A 13,610-nucleotide genomic window follows, 5' to 3' on the forward strand; every position below is an offset into this window, starting at 1 on the left:
AAACAGAGCACAACTACGCCTATATAAAATGAGAAAGAGATAATAATAATAATAATAATAATAGAAAATAAATAAAATAAAATTAGTAATAGCATATGTATCAGGGTCTACTGATAATTTACATTTCTTCAATAAGCTAAGTAATCTTCCACTTTTTGGTTTTGAAATCCTCAAGGATTTACAGTAAAAAATAAAAATAAAAAACTTAAAAAAAAAATTCTTTACTTGTGAATGTTTGTGAACTGTTTTAAAGTGATTAATAGTAATAATACTTTATTTGTTTTGTTTTTTATTCAAAAAGTACACTCCAGCCCAGTAGGTGGTGAACACGCATATTACGCCATCCGTCATAAAACGTAGAAGAAACTCCAACCGGAAAGAAAATATACACACTCACATGTCACACTGGCGATTGAACTTATGAAAGTTATAGGAACACATTTACGAATTTGACGTTTAGAGTAGCCTAATACATTTTGGAACAGTCGGAGAAACGCGAAAGCCAAGCAATTATTGTAATTCTACCAGGCACATTATAGATATATTCGATTATGTTTTGTTGCTCTCCGAAATGACATTTTATGCACGTCTACATTATCTGCTTTAACGGCACCATCATTTTGTTTTACGTAAATATATAACAACGGTGACGTAGAGCTCTCACTTGTTGACTTGATTAGAGAGGTAGTTTGTAAAGACCATCTCTGTCTTCAGCAGATGTGTGGTATTGGTTAATTTATCCAGTGCACTTAAAATGTCATCCTCAATGATAGTCCCTGTAATAGATGTGCAGGGAAACAATTTTAAGGAGTTATGGGCAGCAATGGTGTTAGCCATTAAAACATCTTCATTCATCGCCATTGACACGGTGAGATAAAACGCATTCTCTATTGAGAAAATTAATGTGTTTAATACCAGAATGGAGCAAGATGATTCATGTATGTGGTCTCTTTTAGGAACTGAGTGGTCTTGGATCAAGGAAAGCTCTTCTGGCTGAGTATGTTGTGTGATTAAAATATTATTATCCAGTATCATAAATGACCGGGAAAGTGGTAATTACAAAAGTAATGTTTTTTTTGTGCCTTTAAAGATCCATTGAAGACAGATACAAAGCCATATGCCATGCAGCCCGCACACGTTCAATACTTTCATTGGGGTTTGCTTGTTATAAAAAGCTTGACAACAAAGTAAGGATCTTTGATTAACATATTTTCCCTCTGAATATGTAAACGGACATTGCATTGATTCTTGTGCTTTTCCTGTTTCTAGGCTGACAGCACATACCTGGTCCAGATTTACAATCTAACCTTGCTTTGCTCAGAGGAATACATCATTGAACCTCAGTCAGTGAAGTTCCTTGTGCAACATGGATTTGACTTCAACAAACAATATGCTGAAGGCATTTCTTATCATAAGGGTAATGATAAAGTGAGTATGAACTTGTAAGATAGAACGTTTCATCAAGATGTATAGGTTTCAGGTTTGGAGGCTTAAGTAGGTGTTTTGTGCTTCTTTTAGGAAGGTGATGCCCATGGGGTAAACATGCGGTCCTTGTTCTTAGAACTGCTTCGGGCCAACAAGCCCTTGGTGGTCCATAATGGGCTGATAGACATGGTCTTCTTGTACCAGTGCTTCTATGCCCATTTACCTGAGCGACTGGGCACCTTCACTGCCGATCTGTCCCAGATGTTTCCCTCAGGCATCTATGACACTAAGTATGCAACGGAGTATGAGCTGCGGCTTACAGCCTCATACCTGGAATATGCCTATAAGAAGTGGTATGTGTAATACCTCAATATGCCAAAAGTAAAAAATGTACATGTCTGTTCAGTTCCTAAACTTTAAGGTATTTCTTTTCCTCCACAGTAAGCTGCTAAATAGCAGAGACATTGAAGGCGGTGGTAATGGGAGTCGTGTGTTCCTAGAGTTTTGCAAATATACAGGCAACATGGAGAGCTACATCGACTACAGGCCTTGCTTGGACAACCAGAATCAGGATGGAGCCCTCAACATCTGTGTTCAGTTCTCTGTGAGTTCCTCAGATTCATTGGGGTTATATACTACCGCTCAAAAGTTTGGAGTCAGTAAGGGTTTTTTTGGGGGGGGGGTTTGAAAGAAAGAAAGAAATTGACTAAAATAAATGGTTTATATAAATGCTGTTTATTTTTATAAATTGCTTTGTTTCTATGAATCTAAGAATTACGTTTTCCACAAAAATATTAAGCTGTACAGCAGTTTTCAACGTAACACGACAACATAGCTTTACACAAAGACAGTATTAAAATATTAGAATAACTTAAACATTTCTGATCATGCGTCATTGAAGACTGGAAGAATCGCTGCTGAAAATTCAGCTTTGCCATCATAGGAATAAATTACATATTTTTCAGCCTTGGTGATAAGAGACTTCTTTCAAAAACATAGAAAAAAGAAAAAAAATCGTATAGACCCCAAACGTTTTGCACGGTTGTTAACACACACACGTCTGGTTCACTATCTTTGTGGGGACTTTTCATAGACTTAATGGTTTTTATGCGGTACAAACGGTATATTCTATCTCCTTACACTAACCCTGCCCCTAAACCTACCCATCACAGAAAACTTTCTGCATTTTGACATTTCCAAAAAAACTCATTTTGTATGATTTATAAGCTTGTGTACCCATGGGGACCTCTATTTAGGTCCCCACTGTGACACGAGCCCCCATGAGTCTGTGTGCATTCAGGTTGAAGTCCCCACCGGGATAGGAAAACATGTGTACACACACACACACACACAGGTGGCCAAAAGTTATGTCTGGCCTAAGAAAATTGACATCTTCAGTTTATTTTTGAAACATGCCAAATTGTGCGTACATAAGGTTTTGCCAGGTTGTCATACAAAGAAACTCTCCGCCTACTGACCTAGCGTGTAAACTTTATGGGAAGCGTGCTAGCCAGACGAGATTTAAACTTTGTCAGCTGAAGCCCCAAGTTTAGTTTGAAGACGAAAAACTTATCAAGCACAATGTTCTCTAACCATTCTAGATTTCTAACACACACTCTTGCGGTCTTGCGGATCACAGCAGAAATGAAAGTGGCTGCTCTCTGTATGATTTTCCGTTGTCTCCGGAAAATTTTCATTTGTTCATATGTAAATTGCGCAAGCTAATTTTGTTTATTAGATCGAAAAAAAAAAAAAAAACATACATGGACCCTCCCCTCAAAGAAATTGGGACAGAAGTGGTTAAAATTGGACACAAGAGCACAAGGTGTAAACGGGGCCATACAGTGTCCCTGTTGCACATCTTACATGTACTTTAATAATAACAGTAAATTATGCATAATTACATGTAACTAACCCTAAACCCAACCTTAATTATATAGCAAGTACATTATTACTCAGTATTTATTTGTATAAAATTACACTGTAACAAGTACACCTTAAAATAAAGTGTGACCAACATTTCTTTAATGGCATCTTTTTATTGTCAGTATTGATACCCCTGTTATTGTACTTTTTCCTGAGGATAAAAGGAGACTGTTTTTATTTTTCATTTAATGATGTTTGGTATTATTTACAGAATGATCAAGTGTCGCATTTACTGCCAAATAATTCCAGATTACATTTCCATCATTACTCTATCTGTTCTGTTTGAATAAGAGCTGTCTGTTTCTTTATTTTCCTACTTTGAAGCCTTCATTTTCATGTTAAAAAAAATAAGAGCATGTGTGAAGGCATATAGATATTTCAATAAAGTAATGAGGTTTCACTTAAACTCACCCCCTTCATCATCGTATTCCTGAAATTGTATATGACATTGCTAATGTTTTCTGCTGTGCTCTACTGCTAGGCTTATGGATGGTGTCCTAATGGCTCTCAGTGCACCATGTCACATGACACAGACCTTATAATCCAGCAAGATGAGAAGATCAAAGAAGACAAGAGGAAGAAGAGGAAGCGCAAGAACAAAAAGAACGATTCTAAAGGGGCCTCTGAGTCATGCAGTTCCCCACAGGGGAAAAGGTCACACTTTGAAGGAGCTGAGCTGGACCAGGCAGTGCCCATGTCTGAACCAGCACTCCCTGAACATCAGGAGGAGACCACGAGAGCTGAGCCAACAGATGCCACTCATGTGATCGGACCTGGGGAAACAGCCAGCAAGAATGGAAATGAGGAATCTCAGCCAGAAGCACCTGCTGAAGCGCCTGATAGACCAAACCAGAAGAAAGTCGAAGGAGGAACTCACCGAGCAGGATTTGACGCTTTCATGACTGGCTATATTTTTGCTTATGCCAGAAATCTGACAAAAAACACAGAGGAATCCAGCACTGCTCCTCTCGTTCCTACATGTCTCAATAAGCTGTTCCTCAGTGGCAAGTCTGTTCCTCTACATGTAGTTAAAAGCACCTTCTCAAAGTCTTCAAAGGCTCATGTGCACAAGATGGACTATGTCTGGGGGAAAAGCACTGCTGTAAAAGCTGAAGGAAATGCATAGAAAACTTTAATTTAAGATTTCAATTTATGTACATTTTTGGACAAATAAAATCTAAGTTTTCCTATGGTTTCCTGTCCTTATAATGCCTGTTTTCTCCTGTCTGATTTAATGTACATTTAAACTATTCTTAAGTGTGCTAGATTTGATAGGCATTTTGAAGGAGCCATTAAAGTATGGATGATGATGGTTTAGGTCTGCAACAAGGTTAATGAACAATAGTACATTAAGCAAAGCCACAATACAAACATCAATAAGATATTTTGAATTTATTTTAAACAAATGGGAATACACACATGCATTTAGACAATTAAAGCCATATAAATGGGGGAAAAAAGTCCTGATCTGTCTTTGGTAGAAATATACATCTCTTTCTCATTCATTTACAAATCTACAATCTAAAAGTGTTGAGAAAACAGTCAGGACTGAGAAAACAGAAAAATAGAGTTAAGAATAAACTAGCAAAAACTGACCATTTTCAACATGTACAGAAATCTATTCATCAGATCATATAAACAACAACAACACAGTTTAAACAGTTCACGGACAATGAAGACATAGTAAAATTATTTTTTTCTCCTTATAAATATCAAAATAAATCCTCTCTATAAAACTATCACGCCTTGGTTAAATTTATTGCATAGAAATGTAGTGACAAATAACAGATAAAAAAAAAAGTTCAAACCATTAACTTATTTCAAGTGCAATTACGATTAAGTAGATACAGACATGGACTTTTTTTTTTTTTGAAGACCTGAGAGGTCAAAGTGTGAAAATTGTCCTTGTCCTGAAATTACCATGGCACACACCGTTAGCATAGGATAAAATCTGGAGCTTTTTAAGATGCGAGACGACATGGAATGTTTGCTGCGGATTTTTTGCCAGGCCCACGCAGTGCAAAAAGACTCAAATCACCTTTCATTAACTTATGAAAAAAATCAGAAACACATTGAAATGGCCAAAGCTGCTCACTTAAATATACATTGGATACAGTTTGTGGACAAACTTTAAACAACAAAAACAAAACGGCTTTTGTGGTAACTAATGTGGTGCAACCAATATAGCATGTATCATACAGAAAAAACAGAACGTGTCTCATCATTAGCCCTGTGTGAAGTGCCGTCCATTGTATCTCCCTGTTTGAGTTCTTCATAGTGTGATGGCTAACTTCTAACGCATGGACCGGATCAGTGTTTCACACCCGTTTCCTGCTCCCATGTTCAGTCCCCTTTTAGCTTAAGTTACAAGGGTTTCCTTCCCTTAAAGGAACAACATATACATCGTATTATAGTATTAAATATTGAATGCATATAATCTCTGTTTGCGTGACCAAACTCCTTTCTACACTATCTAGATATCACATCTGGAGATGTGGCCTCCAGAAGACGAGGCTTTGCAGGCTGTGAGGACTATCGGACAGAGTTCCTCAGGCTCCACAGACATGCTTAGCGTGAGCGAGTTCTTGTTGGAGATCATCATGCCATCCTGTTCTTCAGCCTCCATGTCCTCGCAGAAGCCACCGAGACTTCCGTTGTGCATCTGGCTGAGGACAGTGGCTTTATCATCCGCAGGGCTTCCTCTGCTACTAGAGCAGTCCATGGCCTCTGCTTCTCCTCCATCAGAGGGTACACGAGAAGACCAGTCCTCTGCCGCCCCCACTTCCTCCTCTTTTTCGGCTTGCGGCTTGAATGGAGGGATCTCTGTTACAGCGTACTTCTTAGCCCAGCTGCTGAGCGTCTTTTGACCGCTGGGCTGTCCGGCCTCGCTCCTGGACATGGTGTGAGATGAGAATAAGACTTCTGAGTGGGGCAGCCGGGGAGAGACAGGGAGCGAACGACACTGCCGACCGGGCAGCTGCCAGGGCTCCGTCCAGGAGGTGGAGCAGTTGTTGCCAGAGGCACCAGTGCTGATGTTGGGTTGAGGCTGGTATGTGCTTTGACTGCCGTGAGGTGCGTGCAAATCAAACATGAGCGAGAAGACCGACTTGCTGGGCATGTCATAAAACTTGATCTTGCCACCTTTTAAGTCCTCTCTGGCACTGAAAGGGTTGACTTTCGGTAGCCCATGCGTTAAGCCCCTAGGTCCTGGGTTGTAGTAAGGGTCCTGGACGTTCACTTTGCGGGTGGGTTTACGAGAGAAAATGTCGGACTGACTACGGGAAAGCCAGATGTTGCGACGTGGACGGGGGGACTTGGGTGGGATCTTGTCGCCCTGAAAAGCAAGAGGATTTAACCTCTTTATACCCTTTTCACCTGGACCTAGAACAACAATAAGAGAGGCGAGACCACATTAGAGTGTTTCTACGATAACACTTTCCAGTGAGATTCTATATGGTAACATTAGGCAGCGCATTAGGTAAAAATATCCAAGTGAGGAAAATAATGGTTGTAGAAGTATTGTTCATTGTTAATAGTCATTTCTATGTATACTAATACATTTTTATATCTTAATTAACCTTCACTAGCAAGAATTGCTAACAAAACACTAACAAATAATTTTTTTAGAAGTTATTAATACTTTTCAGCAAGGATGCATTAAATTGACAGTAAAGACACTTATTTATTACAAAAGAATTTGCACTTCAAATAAATGCTATTCTTTTAAACTTACTATTCAAAGAATCCTGAAATCAATACACCATCAATCCTTCTTCCAAAACGTGTTTTTGTCTAACTGATTCACTATTTTAAGCCCATTATAAGTGTTTATATTTAAGACCAAGCGGGATGCTTTTCGCATGAAATTGCGTACTTGTGTCACTCGCCCGTGCGTGTCTTGTTAAATCCGTAAATAGAGAAAAGTTGCCCCAGATGTGGGAGTAGCATTGGTTAGTTGTCACAACGAGAGAGAAAGGTTTATAAAAAAAATAATAAAAAAAACTGAAATAAGGAGCTTCTGCCTTCAAAAAGAGAATGCGACAGAGCTCGTAATAAAATGTGAACCAACATTTGCTTGCCTTTTCGGAGAAGGCGAGAACGGAGGGATTTGAAATGTTGTAAAAGCGAAGCGGAGATGGCGTTTATTACTCAAAGGTGAGTAAGGTATTTTATTGAACAGATAAATTACCAAATGTAGTTCTCTAACAGAGTTCATTGTAAAGCATTATCTATTGTGAAGGGCCATTTCATTATGGTTGTTGTAGCGCTGTGCTGGAATTTGAGGAAGTACCGTATCTATTAATGGGTATAGCTACAGTAACGTCTTCAGCTAGTCAGCCTAAGATCCTTTCTATCTAAACTGGTTGTTAACCCTAGTAGTGAATGTTTTGTGAGCAGTAGGATAACCATATTCATCCGCACGATCACGAAAAGCCGAAGCAAAACAAAACAATATTCTCCTGCAAAATGCTTTGTTTAACCACCAGAGGGCCACAATTTACATAGTATATCTTTAAGCAGCAAGACAGTTTTTCAACATTAATATATAATAAAATAATAGCAATAAATGTTTCTTGAGCACCAAATCAGCATATTAGAATCATTTCTGAATGATCATGTGACAAGACTGGAGTAATGGATGCTGAGAATTCAGCTTTACCTGAAAATAAAAAATAAAAAACCTTCAGAAACATTATTAAAATACCTTTCAAAAGTTTGGAGTCTGTAAGTTTGTGTATATTAATAAATGCTTTAAAAACAGGTGTTCATTGTTAGTTCATGATGATACCAAATGCATTAACTAATATACTGATATATATTGATTCTCTTGACAAGTGTAAACACTATGGCACCATCAAAATTTAGTGAGAGCATAATGACCAGTCTGATACAACAACACTGGCTTAACCAATGACATGAGTTTGAGGTGGGGCTAACCAATGACAGATGCAAACAATATTTCTGCTAGTCACCAAACAGAACCCACACATGAGCTTTAAGGGAATAATCTTGAACACTAGGGGGTGACAAAATCTGTAATGTTCATTTGACTGAATATATGTGCAAGGCAAAGAGAATGAATCAGGTTTAACATATCAAAACTCAAAATAGTGCACTAAAAAAAAAAAAAAAACCAGTACATGGAATACAAACTCTGCCTATATTCATTAAAACATTTAAGAAACAGAATACAAGGTTGGTAGTTTAAAGGTTTGGAAGGTCAGGAAGATTTTTTTTTAATGCAAGTCAAAGCTGCATTTATTTGACCAAAAACTAGTGAAACAGTATATTGAAATTGTATAATATTGAAATATTACAATTTTAAAATACAAATTTTGTATTTTAATATATTAAAATTTTTAATTTATCCCTGTGATGGCAAAGCTGAATTTGCAGCATCATTACTCCAGTCTTCAGTGTCACATGATCCTTCAAAAATCATTATAATATACTGATTTGCTGCTCAAGAAACATTTCTGATTATTACCAATGTTGAAAACAGTGCTTAATATTTTTGTGGAAACAGTGATACATTTTTTTTTCTTCAGGATTCATCCTTCAACATTCAAGTAAAAAAAAAAGAAAGAAAAAAAAAGCATTGATTTGAAATAGAAATCTTTTGTAACATTGTCTTTACTGTTAATTTTTATCAATGTAATGCTTCATTGCTGAATACAAGTATTCATTTATTTCTATAAATATATAAATATCTCACTTGAATGGTAATCTATCTGAAACTTTCAATGAGCCTCTAATCTCTTCTAGCCACACACTGTTTTGTGAATTATTCCTTGTTTGTTCAGGATATGAAGAACTAGCACTGGAAACTAGACTGTGAGATTGCAAAGCTAAAGACAGAAAAAGCAAAAGCTGTGCATTATAAGTAATTCCCATAAGGAAAGAACATCCAATCCATAAAGCTCATAGACAGACAATGTTACTGTCTCCAATCCTGTTCGTTTTCTAGTCTCCGTCTTCTTAGAACTCATTGGCCCTGCGATACTACATGGAAAGAGAGTGTTGGATGGTATGAGCAAAGCCTCAGCGGGAGACAGGATGTACTAGCCCTCTGTCAAAGCAACTCACATCAAAGATGCGTTCAAAGCACATCAAAGCTTTAAGTTTGGTGCCAGAAAGTGAATAAAATAGTATGGAATGGACACCAGAAGTTTTCGTGATCATATCGGCAATTTGCAGGTTAGTCAAATCAATATCGGTAGTGAAATAAATGCGTTTGCATGAATAAACACGCACCTTTAGGCATGTTTTTTTTCTCAACCTCTCCAGCATTTAGAAGCATCCTCTCCCTCTCAGAGTCATCAGCTTTCAGCTGTATCTGGATTTCTTCCAACCTCTTTACTAAATCTGGGAATGAGGGCCTGAGCTTTGGATCCATCTGGGATATATGTGGAGGCAACAAGAACATAAAAAAGCATCAGCATCTAAATCTGGAGGAGCTCCATGTTCTCACTTCTAATATCACAGATATTACAGTGGGGCAGTTTCATGTTGTAGTTGCTTGTCTGTTGATAAATTGATATGAAATATTATTACATTACGTACACTACCATTCTAAAGTTTTGGGTTGATAAAATGCTTTAATGTTTCAAACTAATTTTTTACTGACCCCAAACTTTTGAACAGTAGTTTACATGATAAAACTATTGGGAAAAAAAGAAAATAAATAAAAAATACAGTATGTGGTAAGAATATAGATCAATTATTTGGTGCACCCTAAAAAGAACTACCACTACATGAATGATTCTTTTAAAGAGAAACTCTCACATTGCAACAGTTGAAGGCGAGCTGAAGGAAGTCAGGGGGACAATCTCCAACCATGTGCTGGAAGGCGTGGTAATCCAGGCCAAAGTTCTGCAAGGAGCACAGGAGCGGGTGAATGTCATACTTAGGACAAAGAGGTTTTAATGACTAGCATAAACACGTCATGTAGTAACAAATTTTATCTCCAAAACATTTATTATAGAGGTTTATAACAGTGAATTACTGCTGCTGTGGACTCACTTCAGTGCGCGGCAAGTAGTCGGGATCAGCCTGTATCCTTGCAATGATCTCGCACAAAATAATGCCATATGAAAATACATCAGCCTAGAAATGAATACAGAGAAACGATTGTGTGTCCTGATAGATGCTGGCATGAAACAAGCTTTGTGATAGTGCTGAGTGCCGACTGCAGCCGAGAATCTAACCTTCTCGTTATACGGCTCGTCTCTTAACACTTCTGGAGCCATCCAAAATGGGGATCCCACCACAGACAGCTTCTCCCCCTCAAAACTGAACACACAGGATAGTGGTCTGGTCAAAACACTGACATGTTAAAATGCTTTCACACATCATATAACTACAGACACTTAAGCACTTACAATGACTTTAATGGCACCTGAAAGTTCAGTTGAGAAAGCAATGCTTTGTGCTGGATCGAGAAGGGGTAACTAGTTGATCAACAACATGACTACACAAAAAGCTTTGACTAGTGTCTAATTTTTCAATTCTATGTTTAAAGATTCAATATTTTTAGCGACAGTGCTTTAAATAGAACTTTAGCTGTCAGAACTGTCTTCCATGTTTATTGAGCATCCCAAAAAAAAAGTGGTCATACTCCATCATGTCATTCCAAACCCATAAGACTTTAGTTCATCTTTCGAAACACAAAGACAGATTGCACTTAAAACATATCTTCATTTAAGACATGATTGCGTAATGCGTTATAGGAATTAAATGATAATTTAGGCTTGACACATGAGAACAAACATCATTGGCTCTTGCTAAAGCGCAAACATGTTTATGCACTTTTGATGTTCTCTATGCATGTCCATTAATTTATGTTTATGTGATTAAATTAATGAAATGCGTTCATCATATAATGTGATTGTGTCTCTTCAGAAGACGTGGATTAAAGAGCTCGATTCATATGGATTACCTTTACCATGTCTTTATGAACGTTTGGAAGCATACATTTTTTGATTTCTTTCAATGAAGGAACAGAAACCTCTCAGGTTTCATTAAAATATCTTTGTTTCGAAGATGAATGTCTGATGAAATGACATGAGGGTGAAACATTTATTACAGCTTTTTCATTTTTAGGTGAACTAACCCTTTAAGATGGTGCAAATTTTTAAAAATGTAACCCTGAAACTGGTCTAATTATACAGAGCTTCCAGTTTAATCAAATAAAAGAGGGATTAATTGACTAGTTGTTCAGGCAACCAACCAACTATTCGATTTAAAAAAAAAAAAAAAAAAAAAAATAAAAAAAAAATTATATATATATATATATATATATATATATATATATATATATATATATATATATATATATATATATACACACACACACACTAGTGGTGAGGAGGTCATGGGAAAGAAAGGGTCTTGAACCGCTTTGGTATTATTAGCTCTCTTTAAAGTTGGCTTTGGACGGTATGTTCCTTCCAAATTAGATCCCCTGTCCACATTGCTTGCGTCTCACCATTGCTTCCTTTCAGATTGCCATATTAATCATAGCAAAACAGAAGGATGCCCACTTTACTGTTTTATATGGGGGAAAAGCCATATTAATCATAGCTGCAGCTGCTGCTAAAATTAGCATACAGGCAGCAGAGTGAAATTATCACGTGTGCATGTTTTACTCATTTTGTAGGTCCCCACGTTGCCTGTTACTCACTCGTGACTGGGGATTTTCTCAGCAAGGCCAAAGTCTCCAACGATCGCAGTGTGGCCATTCTCGTCAGACTTGATCAAGCAGTTCTGAGAGAACATCAAAAGGAAAGAAACAGTAACTAGAAGATCATATTACTTCTCCCACAGGATACCTTACACCTGAGATTCAGTTAATTAGAATCACTTAAACAGAAAGTAATGATGTAGCTAGGAAGCCACAGGGGTGATTCCTGCAGTGTATAATTATGGGAAGTCCCAGAAGATAACATAACAGCTGGAGGTAGAGACAGCATGTCAGCGCATGCCACCAACAAGAGCACTGTGAATACGAAATTAAAAGCATCTGTTTCAGTGTTGACTGATATAGTCTTCTTGTTTATAAAGTAACAGCATTAAACCCACAGGACAAGTGTACCTTGAGTTCATCCAATAATTGCCTACCATCATGAGACCAATAAAATTAAGCAATGTAATTACTATTTACAACATTACACTAACATTCACAAATATTTGGGGTCAGTAAGATTCTTCAGATCTTATTCAGCAAATATGCATTAAATTGATCAAGTGACAGCAAAGACGCTTATAATTCTATTTCAAATAAATGCGATTCTTTTGAGCTTTCTATTCATAAAAGAATCCTGAAAAAAGCAACAATTGTTTTCAACACTGAAAATAAATGTTTCTTGAGCAGCAAATCAGCACGTTAGAATGATTTCTGAAGGATCAATGACTGCTAAAAATTCAGCTTAAAGCAACACGGTGTAAATTTTTAAGTTGATTCTTAGCACAAAAAAAAACACTTTGTTCTTTCAAAATTATATGTGCTCATTCATATGTAATTACTTCCACCAACTAATCAAGTATTCTCGTAAGCGTAGAATCTGCCATTCAGAATACATACGAGCGAGTCGCTCGAATGGCGGCAGCCACGTTGCGCCTCCATCTTTAAAATACATTAGCCAAAGAGGGACATACCTGGAAATTCAAGCTTCGCCTTTCACGCTTTTACACTCAGTGGCACCGTGACGAATGCGAGGGGGAGATTACTCGCGACTGCCGGCAGATCTCTGACTCTGCTCATGGAGAAAATGATGTAGCCTACGCTGTAAACATTGCCTTACACTATTAATCTCGTACAATATTCAGAATAACGATAGCACTGATACTTTACTAAGATTAGCTTGCATTCGTATGGGAACCTGATAGCTGATGTTAGCAATGAAATGGTACCAAAATAACGAAAACGTAAAACTATTATTCGTTTTACATACAGGTCATAACCTACATGTTAACTGACTAAATAACTAAATGCAATTTGTAATAGTTTTCTAAAGTAACCATCACTTGAAGGAACACTCACAGACGAAGTCGAACTGGAAGCCATGTTAATCTTGGAATAATACGGCCACCGTAGGAGTTAAAACGCCCTCGGAATGGGAGGGGCTAGAAAGTAATATTCATTTGATAGTCATATACAATTTCACCGCTAGATGGGAGAAAATCTTACACAGTGTAGCTTTAAAGGAATAACTAAATGCAGCCTTGGTGAGCATAAGAGACTTTGACAAAATCTTACT

At 37.4% G+C, this 13,610-nt stretch overlaps 2 protein-coding genes across 3 annotated transcripts in view; one reads left to right on the plus strand and one right to left on the minus strand.

Moving 5' to 3' along the window:
• The first annotated feature begins 346 nt into the window (after positions 1-346).
• toe1 (target of EGR1, exonuclease) lies at positions 347-4,546 on the plus strand. Its single transcript, XM_084411138.1, has 7 exons — positions 347-868; positions 957-997; positions 1,091-1,187; positions 1,270-1,428; positions 1,519-1,778; positions 1,867-2,029; positions 3,833-4,546. The coding sequence occupies exons 1-7, from the start codon at positions 755-757 to the stop codon at positions 4,475-4,477; spliced, it is 1,479 nt and encodes a 492-aa protein (XP_084267264.1). The 5' UTR covers positions 347-754; the 3' UTR covers positions 4,478-4,546.
• A 182-nt stretch (positions 4,547-4,728) lies between these two features.
• The window catches only part of tesk2 (testis associated actin remodelling kinase 2), a 29,570-nt gene continuing 20,688 nt past the window's right edge, over positions 4,729-13,610 (minus strand). For both annotated transcript variants that reach the window (XM_084411125.1, XM_084411124.1), the window contains exons 6-11: positions 12,035-12,117; positions 10,560-10,644; positions 10,375-10,458; positions 10,138-10,224; positions 9,607-9,748; positions 4,729-6,732 (exon numbers count right to left, since the gene is read on the minus strand). In XM_084411125.1, the coding sequence (XP_084267251.1) occupies positions 5,825-6,732; positions 9,607-9,748; positions 10,138-10,224; positions 10,375-10,458; positions 10,560-10,644; positions 12,035-12,117 (1,389 nt within the window). In that variant the 3' untranslated portion in view covers positions 4,729-5,824. The remainder of the gene's footprint in view (positions 6,733-9,606; positions 9,749-10,137; positions 10,225-10,374; positions 10,459-10,559; positions 10,645-12,034; positions 12,118-13,610) is intronic.

The sequence above is a fragment of the Rutilus rutilus genome, assembly GCF_951802725.1.
Source record: "Rutilus rutilus genome assembly, chromosome: 6".
In the NCBI taxonomy this organism is placed as follows: Eukaryota; Metazoa; Chordata; class Actinopteri; order Cypriniformes; family Leuciscidae; genus Rutilus; species Rutilus rutilus.